Consider the following 20,735-nt stretch of genomic DNA (forward strand, 5'->3'; position numbering starts at 1 on the left):
TGAAACAAAAACTTACCTTCGATATGAACAATGATTTTTTTCCAATTTCGTTCCCATTTCTATCTGGTTCCACAATATCTTTACTGTCTTAATCCTCCTCCTTCTCCTCCCAGTGGTCTCTCCACCTCTCTAACCTTGTGTCCAATACCCCATCATCTCCTTGATGCATTTGATTTCTCCGTTTCATATTTTTATCTCAATAGAGGCTCTTGACCAATATCATTGACCATCCATTTTTACCCACGCAAGTTACCTGACTCATGGAACTCCTTCTGCTTCCTTTCTTCACACAGAGATTACACCAAATATTTTCTGATGCCAATTCCAGCATCGTTAGACTCTTGTGTATCTACACATCAAATACTGAGTGGCAACAAGTTGCTGGGTAGTCCCTGAAAAGATGACAATAATAACAGGCTTTTTTTTTCCAGATTAAAGAAAAATGGTGTCTGAGATTCAAGGTGAAGAGTCACTAAATAAATATGGTTCCAATGAATGATCATCCCCTGCCAGTAATGCTTCTGCACAGATTCAGCCTGACCTGCTGAGTATTTCTTGTATTTGTGTTGTAATCTCAGATTTCCAGCATCTGCAATATTTTGCTTTGCAAATGGCATTTAGTTTTGAATCACCTGCTGATTAGAAACTGTGTTCGGTATAAGACATGGCAATATGCTACCTGTAATAAATAATAGGGCTGATTTTTAAATCAAAATGAAATATTTGTTTAATTTAATTCACAATGACCCTCTAATAGTTATTAAGTAATTTATTTTGTGGGTTTATTATAATTGTCATGTGAGAAACTTTGCCATCCAGACAAATCAACCCATGAAAAGTGGAACGAGCTACCGCAAAAAATGACAGAAAAAAAACAATGCAGATTTTTAAAAGTGCAACGGTGATAATGAGGTGGAGGTGAGGTCAAGAAGTCTATTCAAGAGCCTGATAACAGCAGAAAAGCTCTGTCTTCCAATCTGCTATCTGTATGATGATCATTTTTAACAAGCTTCTAGTTGCAAATAAAGTCACATGGAGAGCAAAACCATAGGTATGCATAATAGCATCAGAAAAAAAGGTTACATTATCATATCATGCTAACGCCTATTTTCCAGAGAATCAAATATTTTCTCAAAAATCTTCTGCTCAAAAGCATGGAGCGGAAGTATCCCCGATTGCGGGGCGGAAGTGCCCCGGATTGCGGGGCGGAAGTGAGCCCTGTTGTCAGGGATTTGGCCAGAAGTGCAGAGCAGGTGAGTTAAAGAGCTAGGGTGGCGATGTTTGCCGTTCCCGCGGGTCGGACGGAAGTCGGGGGTCCCGAAAGGCTCAGCTCTGTGGGGAGTCGCCGTGGTTCTGGGGGCCCTCGCTTTCAGCAGCGTCACTGAACCCGAGTTACGGACAACCTATTGCTTGTCTGTGCACGAAGTGACCGCTGTTTCCTCATTAGCATTGGGCCTCCTCTGCAGAATTCAGGAGCTAATCAGCTACTGCGGCCTGCTGTACCTTTCAATGCAGTCATCTCTTAACTTTAGTAAAACAGTCTGCAAACGCTGTGATTGAGGACAAGACTGGAGAAACTCAGTGTTCTTTATATACTTTGATGAAGGGCTCAAGCCTGAAAGGTCAGTTATGTAACTTTATCTTTGCTAGATAAAGCACACTGTGTGACCTGTTAATATTCTCTTCCCCCCCCACCCCCAGCATTGTGTTTTTATTTCTCTCTTTAAACTTTAATCGAGTTTCGCTTATCCTTGCTGTTCAGAAACCTTTCAAACTCACCGGCGACATTTACAATTGATCACCACCTTGAAGCAGTTTTGGAGTAGTTTCACAGGTGTAAGTGACTCCTTGCCACATCTTTCACGCTAATGCCTTTACTGCTGAAGTATGGGCCCATTCTGAGAGATTGGGTTAGAGCGAAAGAGCTCTCAGATTTGTGGTTGAGGTGGTCAGGGGCAGGGAAGGCGGAATTGTTGTTTGGCTGTTGCAGAATTTTGAAATCAAAGTTGGCCAGAATCTTGCTGCTGAAATGAAAAGATAGTGAATGTACATTTGAGGTTAGTTGAATTTATTATCAGAGTACATGTGCAACATCATGCACAACCTGAGATACTTTTCTGCCTGCCTGTCCCGCATCGGACTTGTCAGTCACCAACGAGCCTGCAGCAGACGTGGACATACCCCTCCATAAATCTTCGTCCGCAAAGCCAAGGAAGAAGAAAGAAGTGAAACACAAAATCTGCACATGCTGTGATTGTAGTAAAAACATAGAAATGGTGGAGAAACTCGGTGTCCAAAAAAGCAAAGATGTACTGCTGACGTTTCAGCCCTGAGCTCTCCTTCAAGGAATAAGTAGGAAGTCTCAGAATTCAGACAATGCTGGCTGGGGGGGAAGAATCCAGGGCAACAAAAGATGTTAATTGGATATTGGGGGCGGGGATGAAGAGGGGGTTTAACGAAAGCCAGAGAAGTTGATATTAGTGGCATCTGGTTGGAGGTTGCCCAGTTGGATGATGATGTGTTGTTCCTCCAATTTGAGGGTAGTCTCAGTCTGGCAGGGGAGACATCTAATATAGACTCACCAACTCCCACAGCTACCTCGGCAATCCTTCTTCCAACCCTGTCCCTTGTAAGGATTCTATTCCATTCTCTCAATTTCTCCATGGCATCGGCATCCAGGATGAGGACTTCCATGCCAGATCATCACAGATGCCCTCCTTCCTCAAACAACATGGCTTTCTCTCTACCACCATCAATTTGGTACTCACCCGCATATCCTCCATTACCCACACATCTGTCCTGGCCCCTTCTGGCCCCATGCACAACAAGGACGGATTCCTCTTGTCCTCACCTACCACCCCACCAGCCTCTGCTTCCAACACATTCTCCACCCCATTTCACCACCTACTAAGTGATCCCACAATTAGACATGAATCCCATCTCCAGGTTCTGCCGGGACGGCTTCTTCCAAGACTCCTTTGTCCACTCCTCCCTCCTCCCTCCTCACCAATTGTCCCCTTGGGACCTACACCGGTTACTGCAGGAGATGCTCCACTTGCATCTGCATCTTTTCCCTCATCACCATTAGGGGCCACAAACAGTCCTTCAAAGTGAAGCAACATTTCATTGTGAATCTGCAGGGGTCATCTACTGCATCCGGTGCTCCCGTTGTGGTCTCCATTACTTCTGAGAGACTGGATGCAGACTGGGAGATCACTTTGTTGAGCACCTCGGCTCTGTCTGCTGTGATAGCATGTATCTCCCAGTGGCCACCCATTTCATTTCCTTGCTGATATGTCTATCCACAGTCTCATGCACTGCCCAGACTGAGACCACCCGTGAATTGGAGAAACAGCTTCATCTTCTGACTGGGCATCCTCCAACCTGATGGCAATAATATCGACCTCTGTCTTTCATTAAAACCCCCTGCCCCTTCGCTTCTTCCCATGTCGCCTTCCTCCAGCTCTGTCTCCCTTTTCCTTGTATCCTTTTGCATAAACAAGATTAATTCTAATCTAGTTCCTTGTATCTAATCAATACCTTTTGTTGGTCCGTATTCCTCCTCAGCCAGCATTATCTGAATTTTGAGATTTCCAGCTTCTGGCTCATTCTTCTTCCTTGAAGAAGGGCTCAGTCCCAAATCTTAAGCAACACATCTTTGCTTTATTGGATGCTGGAAAGACTGGCTGAGTTCCTCCAGCATTTCTGTGGTTTTTTTTTAGCAAATCTATAGACCAGTAACTGCAGGATATAGAATCATAGTTTTACAGGGCAAAAAGATTATATTTGGCATACTTGTACTTGTCTGTGCTCTCATCCAGTTGGCTCGTTATGCTGTGGAGGTTAAAGTGCTTCTCCAGGTCTTTCTTAATATGGTAGGACATCTATTGGAGTCGACCTACAATTTTGAATGCAGTTATCTATGATCATTTTATTGTGGCAATTCAGAAATGTGACTTTTTGATAATAGTTGTTGGAGTTTTTTTTTAATGTAATACTGTGCATGTTAATTGTCATATTATAGATAAATTTGCATTATATATAACAATGACTAGTATTTGCTCTGAAGACTAGGATTGTAATAAAGTATACTCTGAAAGGAAGGAAAGTTTTGGGAGACATCAGGGGTAACTTTTTTTTTTTTTACACAGAGTTATGGGTGTCTGGAAAGTCTTGCCAGGGGTGGTGGTGGACGCTGGAACATTAGGGACATTTAAGAGACTCTTAGACAGGCACATTGAGAAAAGAAAAATAGGCAGTTACGAGGTAGGAAGTGTTTTTTTTTCAAAATTATGGTAGGAATATAAATGCTGGTTCAACTTTAAGGGCCGAGGGGCCTGCACTGTGCTGTAATGTTCAATGATTTTTCTTTCCCCTAGCTGAGTTAAAAGTAAAAGCTATTGCTGATACAGTGGTCAGCGGTTGTGTTACTGGGCCAGTACTTAGAGACTTTGAGCACTGATCTAAAAACACAATTTAAATATTATCATACACCTTGAGACTTTAAGTACAAAACAATAAATTGCCGCTTAAAAAATATCTAATCACAGAGTTGTTGCCAAACCTATCATTAATATCCTTATCTGATCTGAGAGGTGGTTGACTTTTGTAAGCATCTTTTTATTTTTTTAAATTAGATATACAGCATGGTAACAGGTCCTTCTGGCCCACAAGCAGCTGCTGCTCAAATACACCAATCAACCAACAACACATGTACGTTTAGAGCATCCAGAGCAAACACATGCAGATATGGGGAGAACGTATAAACTCCTTACACACAGCACCAGATTTGAACCTAGGACACTGGCACTGTAAGATCTGATGCCACTCTTCGTTGTTAGACAATTAGCATCATTAATGTCCAGATCTCTTAAATGGTTGAGAGGTTAGTGATAAGTCATTTACTTGATTTTGTTGAGTTCTAATCATCATGAGGGGCATAGAACTTAAAACTAGAGGGCATGGATTTAATTTTATTTTTAAATTTAGATGCACAGCACGATAACAGGCCCACGTAATTGGGCACAATTACACCCCATTGACCTTCAACCCCAGTACATTTTGAACATGAGAGAGGAAAGATTTAAAAGATTCTGAGGGGCATTTTCTTGACATAGAGGATGGTGGGTATGTGGAATGACTTTCCAGAAAAAGTGAGATAGAAAAGGGAATAATCATATATAAATAAATCTAAAAAGGTCATATACATTGAATGGTAGACAATTGAGGAGTGCAGAGCAACAAAGGGATTTAGGAGTTATGGTAAATAGTACCCTCAAAGTTGATACTCAGGTAGATGGTGTGGTGAAGAAGGCATTTGGAATGTTGGCCTTCATAAATCGGAGTATTAAATTCAAGAGTTGAGATGTTATGATGAAATTGTACAAAGCATTGGTGAAGCCAAGTTTGGAATACTGTGTGCAGTTTTGGTCACTGAATTATAGGAAGGATATAAACAAAATAGAGAGAGTGCAGAGAAGGTTCACGAGAATGTTGACAGGATGTCAGGGTTTGAGTTACAGAGAAAGGTTGAGCAGCCTGGGGCTTTTTTCTCTGGAGCATAGAAGATTGAGGGGGGATTTGATGGAGAGGTGTTCAAGATTTTAAAAGGGACAGAGAGAGTCAACATGGATAGGCTTTTTCAATTAAGAGTGGGGGATATTCAAACCAGAGGCCATGGTTTGAGATTGCAGGGGGAAAATTATAAGGGGAACATGAGGGGAAATTTCTTCACGCAAAGGGTGGTTGGGATGTGGAATAAGCTTCCGGCAGAGGTGGTTGAAGCAAGGACGTTATTTACATTTAAGGAAAGACTGGATAATTTCATGGAGGGGAGAGGATTGGAGGGGTATGGACCAGGTGCTGGTCAGTGAGACTAGGAGAGTGGGGATTTGTTCCGGCATGCACTTGTAGGGCCAAACTGGCCTGTTCTGTGCTGTATATGGTTATATATATGTTCAAAAGTCATTCAGACAGAAACATGGATAGGAAAGGTTTAGAGGGGTATGCGTTGAACACTGGGAAATGAGATTTGCTTGGTTAGCACAGACAAGTTGGGCTGAAGTCCCTATTTTCATGCTGTGGAAATCTATAACTCTAATTCCCATTCAAGAAGAATTCTCAAAGCTCCTAATTGAAGTCTAGAAGTAGCTGAATCAATGAAGTTTCTACTGAGTTATTGTTGGCTAACTCAGGGATCTGATGATTGCTTTTTATGTAGCAGATGGCCTTTGTTATTAATCAGACCTGGAGCTTCAGCTCCAAATTCTACAGTGGGCTCCATGAGGTTATCTGAAATAATGAATAAGCCATGGGTCGTGTACTGGTTTTAAGGTGTGGGATTTTAGTTGATTTTTTTAGGTCCATCATTTGGTGTCTGTCTGTTAGAGATCAAAATTTATTGCCATGAAGGTCACAGTGCAAAAATTTATATAAACCACATTAGAAAATTAATAAAAATAGTGCAAGAAAAAGAGAAAGTAAGGTAGTGTCTATGATGGCAGAGGGGAAGAAGAAGCTGTCCTCGTGCTGCTGAGTGATCATCTTTAGGCTCCTGTACCTTTTTCCTAATGGTAGCAGAGTGAAGAGGGCATGGCCTGGGTGGTGAGGATAGAGGCTGCTTTCTTAAGACTCCGTCTTTTGTAGATGTCTTCGATGAAGTGAAGACTGGTGGCTGTGATGTCGCTGGCTGAGTGAACAAACCTCGAGTTTTTTTTTCTCATCCTGAGTGTTGGCACCTCTGTACCAGGCAGTGATGCAACCAGTGGCATATCTAAGTCAAGTGACGCCCTAGGGCTGTGACAGACGTCAGTGATTCCACCCCCTTTTGGGAAAAAAAACTGCATAAAAACCATCACCACACAGGCAGATTATGGATAAAGGTTGAGACTCTACGAAGAAACATATTTAGTTAAGATTTTATTCTATTCTTTGACTACTTGGTTCAGTTTGTTTTTCCATTAAATAAAGCATCGATGAGTATTTCTTATTTTTACGTGATACAATGTCTAAATAAATTAATAACAATAACACCCATCAATTCACAGATTATTTATTTGGTGAAGTATTAATTGGAAAATCTCCACAGGATACCGGGGTGGACTGTTGGTAGGGCTGAGGGCCAGAGTCATTAATGGGTGGCCATCAGCGGGCAGTTGGGGCGGGCTGTGACAACCCTGCTAGCCAACTACTGACAGCTTGCCCCGCTGGCTGCCCGGCCTCTGGCATCTCACCAGGCCCTTTTGGCCTTCGGGGCCGCTTGACCACACCAGCAGCTCAATTCAGTATTAATGGGAAAAATGCCTATCTTCCTTACCCATAATCCCCCATGCAGCTGCAACCACTCTGCATTTCCCTGGCTGGCACTGGCAGAGTGGTTCCAGCTACGTGAGGAATTATGAGTAGAGAAGACGGCCATTTTTTCCCATTAATCCCGCATTGAGGTGCAGCTTGTATGCTGGAGTGGCCTCGAAGAGATGCCGGCCTCGACCAGTGCTCTGAGGCACTCAAGTGATCCCAGGCAGCACAGCACCCCTGAAATGGAGATTCATTATTGGGCCAGGGACTCAGATATTGAGTGGGAAAGGCAAGGACAGAGTCCCCCTCCAACTGCAAGTGGAGCCTTGTTCTCTTCCCCATTTGCCATATCCTCGATATGCCTATGAATGTAACCAGCCAGAATGCTCTCCACGATACACCTGCAGATGTTTTAGAGATCTTTGGTGTCATGCCAAATCTCATACTCCTCACAAAGTATATCTGTTGGTAAGCCTTCTTCATGAATGCATCAACAAGGAGGCTGCAGGACAGATCCTCTCCACTGCTGACCTTTGATGTGGACTGGCTCGTGTTCTCCTGATTCCTTCCTGTAGTACACATTAATCACATTGATTTTGCTAACGTTGAGTGCAATGTTGTTGTGATACCACTAAACCAGCTGATCTATCTCCCTCTGGTAAGCCTCCTTATGCAGGATGAAAGCATACCTGTGGCCCACCAACTCCACGTCACCCAATTACATGAATCTGTGCTAATCCCACTCCATTATCAACACCTTTCTCTCAACTCCAACCAACCACTGAGTGTGCTTTCACAGTCTGGCCTGCGGGTAGTCCAGTGATGGAGCGGAGTGACGTGACTGGCACTCTTTGTCATTCAGTGTGTAGCAACCCTCTGCTTTAGGCAGTACATGTCTGGAAATATAAGACAAAATTTGGCACTGACTATGGATTTGAATAGCTCACTACAACCAGCTAGATGCTGGTATCGTTTGTCTGTATTTGCGTTCTTTCTGTATGTGTTGTTCTGCACCATGCTGTTTTGTCGGGATGTATAATTACCCCCTCCATAAATCTTCGTCCGCGAAGCCAAGCCAAAGAAGAAGATAATTTAATGGAATGACAAATGATCTTGAAGTATCCTGGGGTAATGGAGAGTGGGAATTATGGGGGTGGGGTGTTGGAAACTCACCTTGACAGATGGCTCCCTCTCCTGGCACCGGGCTCTCTCATCCACTGTCTTCTTTGTCCTCTCATTCTGCAGCTGGTTCCTCCTCCTTCGTCCGCCTGACCATGTGACGGTTTCTAGTGTAAGATAACTGAGGACACACAGCTAATCAGGCATGGATTTTTCTACATTGTATGCATCCAACATTCTTAAACTTCCTTAAGCTCTTGAAAACATGAATGTTTAAGGTTAATGTTGTTTCAGAAGAAGTGGATGCTGAAGATTTAATGCCACTTAATAGTAAAGGACAATTAAATAGCAATGTTATTTACACTTGTAAAAATGTGAAAATGCAATGAAAAAAAAAAACACAGCCTTTAACCAAAACAGAACTCTGTTGAACTTGGAACATGACAGCACAGACAATGCCCTTTGGGCCTCGATGTTGTGCCAACCCATATATATCTACCAAAAAAAAATTACACCCTTCCTACCTCACTACCCACTATTTTTCTTTCTTCCATGTGCCTGTCTAAGAGTCTCTTGACTGCCCCTAATATTTCTGGCTCCACCACCACCCCTAGCAAGGCATTTCAGGCATGAAGTGGTAGCACAGGGTGGAGTGGTTGAATTTGTCTACAGCTACTCCCCTTCCTGTCATTGTATTCATTGATGGATAGAAGGTGACCTCATTCAGAGTGCTTTTGTCTCTAGCATGTCTCACGGGAGTGGTTTCCTCGGAGTCAGGATACCGTTCGAAGTTGAGCTGATGGTGAAACAGCTGAAGGATTTAGACAGAGAAATCTTCAGAAAAATACTCAAGAGTAAGTATTCTCATGTTTATCCAGGAAAGGGAACATTACATGATTTGTTTTCCTCAAGTCTCCTGACTTGAGATTGGCAGTTGCATTAACCCTGAAATACAGACAATGAAGTGAAACAAAAATCTGCAGATGATGTGATTGTAGTAAAAACACAGCAATGCTGGAGGAACTCAGCATATCTCGCAACATCCATAGGAGTGAAAACATTTCAGGTTGGTATGGAGGTGCCAACACTCAGTACAAGAAAAAAATCCAGAGGATTATTAACTCGGCCTGCAACATCCTGGGCACCGGTCTTCACTTTGACGAGGACATCTACAAGAGACTTTGTCTTAAGAAAGCAGCTTCTATTCTCAAGGACACCTCATCCACCACCCAGGCCATGCCCTCTTCACTATACCATAGTGAAATAGGTATAGGAGTTGTAAGGATTAAAATGACATGGTAATCATTGTAGATAAATTACCCAAGTGGATGAGAGAATTATGGTGAAGTCAAGTAGTTGAACTCCAAAAAAAGAAACTATGTGACAGCCACTTTTAAGGATTTGGTGGAGTTCAATGAAGGACAAGAGAATGTTGTCTCAGATCCAGTGTATAGAATTAAAGATATTCAAACAGTAAGTACAGAAGTTGAGAAGTCCAAATCGTATCCTCAACCAAAATTGAAGGAAAGTACATTTGGCACCTCTCTGACAGTGGCGAATAAAGAAATTAGGAAAAAATAATGTTTGCCTGATGTGAAAAAAATGTTTGTTCTGTAATGATAAGCAGGATTTGGAAAAGTGTACACAGATGGAAAAGAAGATGCATAGTGAGAAAATCATTTTTTTTAAGGAAAATGGTGTATGTTTTGGCTGTCTGTGTAAAGGACACATTAGCAAAGACTGCAAAAAGCAATTCAGCTGTGATGTAAGTAGTCAAAAACATCCTAAGATACTACATATCCTGAAGAAAAGAAGAATACAGAAAAGGAACAAACAACAAGGAAAGAGGCGAATGAAAACAGTGCTTAAGCCTCAGTATTGGCAAGTGGTCTTACTGGGGCAGGTGCAGATAACTGCAAACTCTCAATAATGCCTTTACAAGTTAAGACCAAGAACAGGAATGCAAAAGTATGTACACATGCATTTCTTGACCCAGGGAGCACCGTGTCATTTTGCACAGTGAAATATGAAAAAGCTTAATCTTGAAGGGAAAAGGCAAGGATTCTATTGAAAACCATAGGGCAAGAAAAGGTTGTTGAAACTAACATCATTTCCATATTAGAGGTTGCTGGAATACACAGTGGCAATTTTTGTAATCTTCCAGGCATATACACACAGAAGACGATGCCTGTGCATAAAGGAAACATCCCACATCAAAATGATGTGGATCAGTGATTATGTCTGAGGAAGGTTTATTTACCGGAAGATAGCTCTGAGATAGAGATGCTAATTGGTTTAGATGTACCAAAGGCTCTGGAACCAATAGAAATAATACATAGTGTGAGAGATGGACCTTACTATGCTTGGATGGACAATCGGTGGACCATTAGAAAGAAAGAATGATATTGCTCAGAAGCAGTCAACAACAAGTGTCAATATGATATCTGTTGTGAAACTCAACGAACCATTGAAACAACCATTCAAGACAGACTTTCCTGAACGCCTCGATAATGACCAAAAACCTTCAAAAGAAAAACAAACAGTTCTTAGAAAATCTTTCTGATGAAAATAAATTGAGAGCATTTAAACCAGTAAAAAATAAATTGTTTTCATCAAAAATGGATGAAAATGATGCAAATACTGCTGGTGATCATTCCTGTGAAGCTGAATCCAGGGCAAGAATGAAACAAATGTCTGGGAACAAATCTGAAAGTAGCTTTTGTAGCCCAGATGAACCGTAAACAAGATCAATTAAGAAATCTTGCAAAATATTTTAAAATGGGCAAACACAGAAAATTGTGTTGATGGTATAAAGGAGCATTTCACTGAGAATATGGTGCAACTGCATAGGAGTACAAAATGTTGAAAAGGGACTGAGCAATATTGGATATTCCAGAAAACAGTGACCAAAGGGTTTTAATTGATTTTCAGAAAAATGGGAACGAATCTGATGATTCTTCAGTTTTGAAAGTTTCCAAGAGCAGTTGACAAAAATTGAGAATTAATTGTAAATAGAATTCGTAAAACCAAGCGGAAGAAAATAACGGTAACTGCTTAAAAAAAATGAATGCAGTTATTGAAGAAAGGGATTTAGCGTTATCAAGATGCATACAGTTGAAAGAGGAGATTCTTTTTTTTTGTTTAATGACACAAAGACAGCTGACTATGGAAAACAATCAAGAATGTACCTTGAAGACCCAGTTAATGTTGATGCAGAAAGAAAGAGATATTATATTTCAGCAATGTAAAAAGCAAGGTGAAAAAATTCAAACATCTTGAATAAACTACAGAAGGGCTGAAAGTCGAGATACCATTGCATCAAATAACCTTTTTACTCCAAGTCAGGTTACTAACTTCTCAGAAGATCATTGGAAAATTACTTTCCTATTGAAAGAATTAAATGCAGAGAGAGAGAATCTAATAAAAGACTTCAAGATAAATTGTCAGAAAATAAGACTAAATTGAAAGCTGCAAAATTGGATCCAGAATTACAGGAAGAGACTAGTGGCTGTTGATGAATTTGAGGAACCAGTGTTGTTTGAGTCCTACCTTTTCTATACCTGATCACAGAAGAGAAGGAAATACCAACCAATGTTGGATTAAGAAGCTGCGCAAGAAGTAATAAATCATATCCAAAGCTTCGAAAAAGAGAAAAAAGGGCCATCATGTCCCTCAAGAAAATGAATACCTTGGAAATTCAGAATTGTGTTCAAGCTTTGGATAGGGCCAGAGCAAACTTGCAAACAGATTGACTAAAATTGGCTTTATGAACAGACAAATTTACAAGAAGCAGAAAGCTTTAATGATTGACTTTCACTTTCTTTTGAATATTTACCTCGTGTATTACTATTTGTCATGGTAATTATTATTTTTAGATACAATAATTAGGGGCTAGTATTGTTAGGTTTAAAATGACTTACAAACCTATTTTGCAAGAAGCCGGCGAATATTGTTTATGTATTCCATCAGTGTTTCTTAATAACAACTAATTCTAAGGTTAGCTAGTTTTGCATGTTTACAATAAACATTCAGTTTTGAGTTTGCCTTTGTACTGTTTAGAACCAGGGTAGCATAGATACGGTCCAGATAATTATTTTGAACATTCTTTTGTACATATTAGCATTTTATTGACTGTTTTATTAACTGTGTTATGATTTATGAAGGTCAATATACTTTTCACTGAATCTCAGTAGGTGTGACAATAACCAAGTCAATATTATTCAGCAAAGATGTTCAGTTATTTTTAAAAATTATGTTATGGTGGTAAATAATTTGAATTATATTACATTTAATGTGAATGGACTCACTAACCCAATTAAAAGGAAGAGAGTTTTAGCTTATTTTTTTTAAAAAACAAAGATGCTCAGTGAAATTTTCTGGAATGCAGCGGAACAAAAATTATTGTTCTCAAAAATCATGGTTGTTTGTACTTTAGCAGGATAAGTTGTAAATCATGGGATAAATATAAAGCAGTTATTGAGAATTCAAGTGCCTTTTGATTCAATTAACAAACAGCAACTTGAATGAAGCAGTTTGTTCATGAAAGTACTGTAAAAAGCATGACCATCTCTTGTAGTTGTTGCGAACTCACTGGAAGGAAAAGATTCCAAAGAGTCTGTGAAGAGTCTTGCCAAGACAGAGAGCCTCTCCGAGCAGCAGCTGAGTCACATTCTCGCGGGCATGTACACACTGCTACAAGAAGCTCTGCGGCTGCCACCATCTTCCCTCAAGCAAGAGGTGAGTGCAGTTAAAATTCAACAGCTGAACACATCAAAATAAAAACCAGCACTGTGGGCTGGTGTCTTCAGTTGCTGGAGAACTAGAACAACTCGCAAACATGTTAGAGGAAAGCAGCAGGTCACGCTCCATCCATGTGTTGCCTGTAGCTTTCCATAGATGCTGTACGACCTGCTGAGGTCATTCAGCAGTTTTATGTATTGTCTGCAGTCTGAGTTGCTGTGTATGGATGGACTGCTACTGATTAATTGGAATTGTAAATAATTTCCCCAAAAAGAAGGAACCGAGTGATTAGAATTGGGAAATTCCACACAGCTGATGGTGAGTTAAGGTGCGTCATTGTGAGCATGTTATCAAATGAAGGAAATGCAGAGTAGAGGATTTTTACAAATTGTGGAAATGCTCATCATTATGAGCCTCCAGGTGTGCTAATTGTGGGTGTTTACGCATGTTGTTCCAAGATTCATGTAAGTAATATTATATGAAATTGCCTTCTGCCTGCTGTAAGGCAAACAAAGAATCGCATTCGTGTTGCCCAGCTCCTTTTACAGTTAGAGAAGAAAAAGAGTCATTTCAGAGTTCACTAAAGATCTGTGGATTCCCCTGCAGCCTCAACAGCTGCACAGACACCTGTTCGATCCATTGGCAACCTGACCTCCGGTTCCAAACCTCTGACATGATCAGGAAGCCTTCAGTGCCTGAAGTCCTTCGGGAGCCTTTCTTCCCCTCAGCACCCTCTCCAATCCCAGTTCCAAGACCGGGTTCCCATGAACCAGTCTCCAGCAGCCTGCAACCTGACTGTAAGTCGCCCACAGCCTGTGTGGGTCCCTCAGCAACTGACCCCCTCGCTAATCCGCTGTTGTTGCTACTGTCCTGCATCTCCTGTGGCAACCTGTGTATAACTCCTAATCCTTTTCAGGTTGATCATGACCTGTGGTGGCTGGAAAGACTGATGTGATATCCACAAATTTTGCCTCCTCTATGATAGGTTTATTTGTCGTAGTGTACTTCCTACAGTGAGAAAGGTCCTTCTGCGAGCAGGTCATAGTATACTTGCTACGGTGAGAAAGTTCAACAGGCTAACTCTTGCATTTATCCAGCTGTATAGAATAGAGGAATACGAGCACAATTACAGAGTGAAGAGTCACACTTTAAGAAAGAAAGATCAAGCTGTGCAAAGCAAGGGCAGCACGAGGACATTGTTATGGGGTTCATTCAGGAAGAAACAGTCTTCAAGGCTGCTGGTATGTGATTTCACACTCTAAGCTTACTGCCCCATGGGAGGAGGGAAAAAAGAGTGTGCCTGGGCTGCGATGAGTCCTTCAGTATGTTTGGCTGCCTTCGATCAGCAGTGGGAGATGTAGATGGTCCCCTGCATCTCCCAGCACTTTTACTTGGTCTCCATGCCCTCCCATCAGGGGTGCTCACTACCTTCTTGAACACTCCTGCATTGTGAATGAGCTGGAATTCCCACGATTTCATAAATGGATCTGCTAATATTTTTCAAGTATTTTCTTTGCCTTTCTCACATGGAAGTACTGTATTTCTAATTTGAAGACGCTGATACCTGATCAAAATTTGATTTCTTTCCTTTAGGTTTTTAAGGATGATCTAAGAGATATAAGGTAATCATTAAGATTTGACCTGTTTTTAATGGCAGCATGTACTTGTAAAACAGAAAGGCTTGAGGTTATTCTCATTTCTTTCACTGAGGTTCAAACTGTTTATCAAAAGAAAACAAAAGATTTGGTTTTAAACAGGAAAGTCTGTGATTGCAGTGTTAGTACTCAAAAATGTCGGAGAAACTCAGTATGTCACACAGCATCCATAGGAAGCAAATGGAGATGGGTGTACCCCACTTTGCGAAACTAGAGCGTTCCCTATGAAACCTTTCGTAAGTCAAAATGGGGTAAAGCGACAACCCATTCACTACTATTGAAGGCTATCATCATAAAAGCGAGAACCCATTCAAATTGTAAAACGAATATTTGTAAAATGGGGTATACCTGTATATAAAAGGTAGCAAAGGTAGATATAAACAATGTTGGTTACCCCTTGCTTCCTATGGATGTTGCAAGTACTGCTGAGCTCCTCCAGAACTTTTGTCTATTGAAAAAGCTTTGGTTTACTTGTTTGGTCTTCATAAACTTTCAATATTTTCCTGCAATGGCACATGCGCAGTTTGACTCCGTTCAATGCGTGACCACACGAGGAATCGCAAAATAACGTGCTCAACTCTATTTGGTTTGAAAGGTTTCCTTTTAGTAGAATGCAAAACAAACTGTGGCTAATGGCTATCTTAAGTAAAATCAGAAAATCCCCAACCGACCCATACACTGCACCAATAAAAAGAAAAAAAAACCCATTGGTGTTCAGAGGAAACATGAGGGGGGACTTCTTTACTCAGAGAGGGGTGGGTGTATGGAACGAGCTTCCAGAGGAGTGGCCGAGGCAGGCTCAAAATGAGCATTTAAGGAGAAGTTGGATATGGATGGACCGAAAAGGAACGTAGGGTTACAGGGTTAGGTGGGAGAAAGTGTTGGGCATGGACTAGAAGGGCCAAGTTGGCCTGTTGCTTTGCTGTGATTGTTATATGGTTTCTGTATGGGCACTGAAGGGTTCCTAATCGAGGTAGAGGTTGAGATCTGGAGCTCAGGTTACTGGTGATTTGGGCTGGACTCAGTGTGCCTGTGAAGTCTGGAGGTGAATCTACGGAAACTCAATGACTCAGGAGGGAACTCTCTTTTGCTTCTCTTTCTCTGACTGTAAGAGGTGCTTCAGGCAATTTCTGCTGATGGTGAATCTCTCTCGTCTTACAGCAGGCAAAAGCAATTTTGTGTAATATGACTTTTTATTACATGACAATGAATTGAATCTTAAGTCTTGAATTTAAATTTTCTGTGATTACCAGTCCCGTAACCCAGTCGTTCTTAGCAGGGCCAAACAGCCCACTGGGGGGGGCCACAGACTGAAATCCTAAATAATTTTCATGGTTTTTTTAATGCGGTGGGTAGGAGAGAAGCATAGATTAAACTAACTAAACTTGACTGCTTGACAGGGAAGGGTCTTTTGAGGGTTATGACCAAAAAATGTTGAGAATGACTGCTGTAACCAACTGATTTTCAGAGAGTACTCTGGATATCTATAATGTTTTCAGCCTCCAGTTAACAGGATGTTGGGATTCCAGGAGCAGAGTGGCTCCAGACCACTGATATATCTACTCCAAATGGATGGTTGATTACTAGATCCAGCTGTTTAAAAATTTGGGGCTTAATTGTTTCCATCTGTTTGAGCAGCCTCATTGACAAGTCAATCAATTCCATCTCTTTGAACTCCAGTCAAGTTCAAATTTATTGTCAGAAGTAACAAGAAGTTTGTTTTGCAAGCAGTCCAGCTAGATGTCCTGTACAAAGAGCAAGTAAGACCTAGTACAAGAGTTATAGAGGGAGATCAGTTGCTACAGAGCAAAGCTAGCATAACATTAGTAGTGTAAAGTTAATTAAGAAGTGTGGTAATGGCAAGGAAGAAATTGTCTCTGAACCTTGCACTTGTAAACTTCCTTCCATCTGGGAGAAGGATGAAGATGGGGTGAGTCTTTGAAAATTTCCTTGTGCACAATATCCGGAAGGTAAATTTTCAGGTTAAGTTAGTGGTGAAAAGGGCAAATGCAATGCTGGTATTCATTTCAAGAGGAAGAGAATATAAGAGCAGCAACATATGTTGAGGCTTTATGGAGCACTGTTCAGACTTCACTTGGAGTATTGTGAGCAGTTTTAGGCTCCTTATTTAAAGAAGGATGTGCTGATGCTAGAGAGGGTTCAGAGGAGGTCCACTAGGCTGATTCTTTGAATGAAAGGGTTATATGAGGAATGTTTGATAGCTCTTGGCCTCTGCACATCAGAAATTAGGAGAATGGGGTGGGGGGGGGTGGGTGGATATATAATTGAAACAATTCAAATATTGAAAGGCATGGACAGAGTAGATGTAGAAAGGTTGTTTCTACATCTCCCCATGGTTGGAGAGTCTTGGACATGAGGGCACAACTTCAGGATTGAAGACCATCAATTTAGAACAGATGCAGAAGAATTTGTTTTTAGCTAGAAGGTGGGCCGAATAGGAAAATGGATGCACTCATGATTGAATTGCAGGGCAAACTCGATGGGATGAATAGACAATTTCTACTCTTATTGTCTTCTAGTTTAGTCTTATTGACACTCAAGAGACTGTAGATGCTGGAAAAGGGCACAAAATCCTCCACTGGAAGAATTCAGTGGGTCAAGCAGCATCAGTTGGAATAAAAGGATGGTTGATGTTTAGAGTTTCTCCTGCAGATTTTTTTTTATTCCAAGTAAAATGGATTAATGAGCAATGTTTGCAGTGACTGGGTAACCGGCGATGTAAATCTGCAGACAAATGTACTTTGTTCACCCCTGACCAACATCTTCTATCCCCCACACTCATCTCAGCAAGAATCTGGCAAGTTTGGAAGCATTTTGATGAAAAATATGGGAGTGTAGAAACAGCACTGGGCTATTTAAATCTTTGAGTCTGTCTTGCCTTTCAGTGAGATCATTTTCAATAATTAATCATGATTAAATTCAGTAATCATTTGGGTTGTTTGCATCAAAGGCAGACACAGATAAGAAAATCACCAAACCTTAATTAATCAGTCACTGATTACATTCCACAAATACAGTGCTCTCCATAAAGCTCGAGTCAGAGTCATTTTCTTCCTTTATTTGCCCCTGTGCTCCACGGGTTTAAATTTATAATCAAACAATTCACATGCAATTAAAGTGCACATTCCAGATTTTATTCAAGGTTATTTGTATACATTTTGGTTTGACCATGTTGAAATTAAAGCAGTTTTTATACATCAGCCATTATTTCGGGGCACCATAATATTTGGGACATTTGGCTTCATGGGTGTTTGTGAGTACTCAGTTATGTTTAATTGCTTCGTTACTGTAGCGTAAGAGAGTGAAGCTTGCTTCTAAGCTTTTGATCACCTTTGGAGACTGTAGTTACAATTTTTCAACACAAGGACCAAAGTTGTGCCAATGAAAATCAAAGAGGCCATTATGAGGCTTAAAAGCAAGAATTAAACAGCAAAGGATAACCCCCAAACCTTAGGATTACCAAAATCTGCAGTTTGGAATATCATTAAGAAGAAAGAATGTACTGATGAACTCAGTAATTGCAAAGGCACGGGTATTCCAAGAAAGACCTCCACGCTAATGACAGAAGAATTCTTATCAAAATGAAGAAAAATCCCCAAATGTACGTCCAACAGATGAGGAGGCAGGTATGCATATAATCATGACTACTGTCCGCAGAAGACTTCATGAACAGAAATACATAAGCTACACTTCAAAATGCAAACCACTAGATTGCAACAGAAAGGATGGTCACAGTTTCTCAAGAAATATTTAAAAGAACCTGTAGAATTCTGGAACAAGGTCTTGTGGACAGATGAGACCGAGATTACCCTGTATCAGAGTGACGGCAAGAGCAAAGTGTGGAGGCATTAAGGAACTGCCCAAGATCCAAAGCAGGCCACCTTTGCTATGGTTTGCACCTAGCAGTGTATCTTCTATATTTCTGTTCATGAAGTTTTCTTGTTTGAAAAGAGGCTATGGAGTGTGTCTAAGGGAAGGTTAAGAAGTTTCAGAGCTTGGGGGCAGTGTGGTTACCAGAATATTACTGTGCCAGTGACTTGGGTTCTGTCTGTAAGGAATTTATACATTCTCACTATGTCTGCATGGGTTTTTTTTCCTGGGTGCCCATGTTCTGCAAACGTGCAGGGTTAGTGGGTTAATTGGTCACATGGGCTGGATGGGCTTGTAACCATGCTGTATGTCTAAACAAAATGGACATAGGTATGGTTGCCAGTAGCAAAGCAATTCAGACTGGGGAAATTGTAGTAAATGGTTACCCAACTTCTATGCCTTATTTTTAGTTTAATTTAGTGGTCAGCAGTGATTTGTAGTTTTTTTCACCCCCTAGAGCACGTTCATTGGTTATGTACTGTCAGCATCCTATGTATGTGACTGTGGTCTTCTCTGCCTCTCTGTTCCTTCAATAAAGCTTCACGTTTCCTAGCGGACGATGGCTGAGTTTTTAAAGTTTAAATGGAAGGGTTGTGAAATCTGCTACTGAGTGTAGAAAGACCAAAGTTCATCTAAAACAATTTGCAAAGATAAATTGACATCAGAGAAGGCCTCCCCTGCCATTCCAAAAATGCTATCTTGAATAAACTCATTGACTGAATCTTCACAGCACTCCTGGTTAGAGAGGTTCAAAGGTTCACCATGTGAAGAAATTTCTTCACATTCCCTCACCCTGAGCAGCTGACCATTTGTTTAGAGGCAGTGATCTCTGCTTCTAAATTCCCCTGTTGACAGATACATAAACCTGCATGTACTGGAGCCCTTTACAAAATTTGCACACTTAACTGCAATCAACTTTGTCTTCTGAACACTTGCTTTTGAATATTCTCTTTTGATAAACCTGCCATCCCAGGAATCGGCCTCGTGATTTAGCAGTCTACTTTTACCAAAGATAAATTGGGAATTTTGAGTCATTGAGTATCCATGCTCTGTCCGTGAGACCAGCTGAACCTCCCCTCACCATTCCCATGGAGACATGTCTGTCCTCAGCCTCATTCATTGCCAGGGTGAAACTGAACATAACTTTGAGGAACAACACATATTTTTGCTGGAGAGCCTTAAACCTATTTTGGGTAACCCCCACCTCTACCTGGTTCCACTGTTTCCATCTCTACTACTTTTTTTTTCTTCTCTCTCCAGTACTCACCCTCCCTCCCAGTGGTCTCTCCATCTACCTGTCTCTCCACCTTCCACCTTCTATCCAATAGCATTTCATCTGTTAGCTCCTCGCCAGCTTTTTCTCCATCCCATTTCCCCCTTATTTGACAACATCCCTTCCTACTTTACCCTTGATAAAGGCTCTGAGCTCAAAATGTTGACAGACCTTGGATGCTGCTCGAGACCTTACAGCTCCTCATTGTTCAGTTAATCTATTGAATCTTTGCTGTAGTTCATGTATCACAAGGATATCCTTCCAGTAGAGAGTCCAGATCTTGATTTTTTTTTTGTCTGTGACCCCATTATGACTTTGCTCAAAATTTATGGGGCCCTGTAAAGGTTAAAACCTTGTGTTTTTGATTCTTAGTTAATTTTGTGCCTGTCTCTTTAAGAGAACTATTGTTTGTAGTGTTACTCTAGTGTCTGTGATGCAATATGTTTGTAATATCTGCCCAGGTTAACTGCTTACTCTCATTCTACATGATGTGAAGGAAGTGTGAGCATGAGAAATTTTTCTTTAAGGTTTTCTATCTTTATATATCTTTGTGTTTTTATAGGAATTTTTAGCTATGCTTTTATGACAACTTTTGAGTAATTAGAGTCTAAAGAACTATCTTTATACAGTAAATACTTTTACCAAAGATAAATTGGGAATTTTGAGTCATTGAATATCCATGCTCTGTCCGTGAGACCAGCTGGACCTCCCCTCACCATTCCCATGCAGACATGTCTGTCCTCAGCCTCATTCATTGCCAG

The 20,735-nt window shown here is 40.9% G+C and overlaps 1 protein-coding gene across 5 annotated transcripts in view; it reads left to right on the forward strand.

Moving 5' to 3' along the window:
* The first annotated feature begins 1,199 nt into the window (after nt 1-1,199).
* The window catches only part of commd5 (COMM domain containing 5), a 58,201-nt gene continuing 38,665 nt past the window's right edge, over nt 1,200-20,735 (forward strand). For 4 of the 5 annotated variants that reach the window (XM_069893477.1, XM_069893481.1, XM_069893480.1 and 1 more), the window contains exons 1-4: nt 1,200-1,253; nt 9,160-9,269; nt 12,992-13,152; nt 14,749-14,777. In XM_069893477.1, the coding sequence (XP_069749578.1) occupies nt 9,161-9,269; nt 12,992-13,152; nt 14,749-14,777 (299 nt within the window). In that variant the 5' untranslated portion in view covers nt 1,200-1,253; nt 9,160. The other variant, XM_069893478.1, reaches the window with a different exon arrangement.

The sequence above is a fragment of the Narcine bancroftii genome, chromosome 8 (genome assembly GCF_036971445.1).
Source record: "Narcine bancroftii isolate sNarBan1 chromosome 8, sNarBan1.hap1, whole genome shotgun sequence".
Taxonomy (NCBI): domain Eukaryota; kingdom Metazoa; phylum Chordata; class Chondrichthyes; order Torpediniformes; family Narcinidae; genus Narcine; species Narcine bancroftii.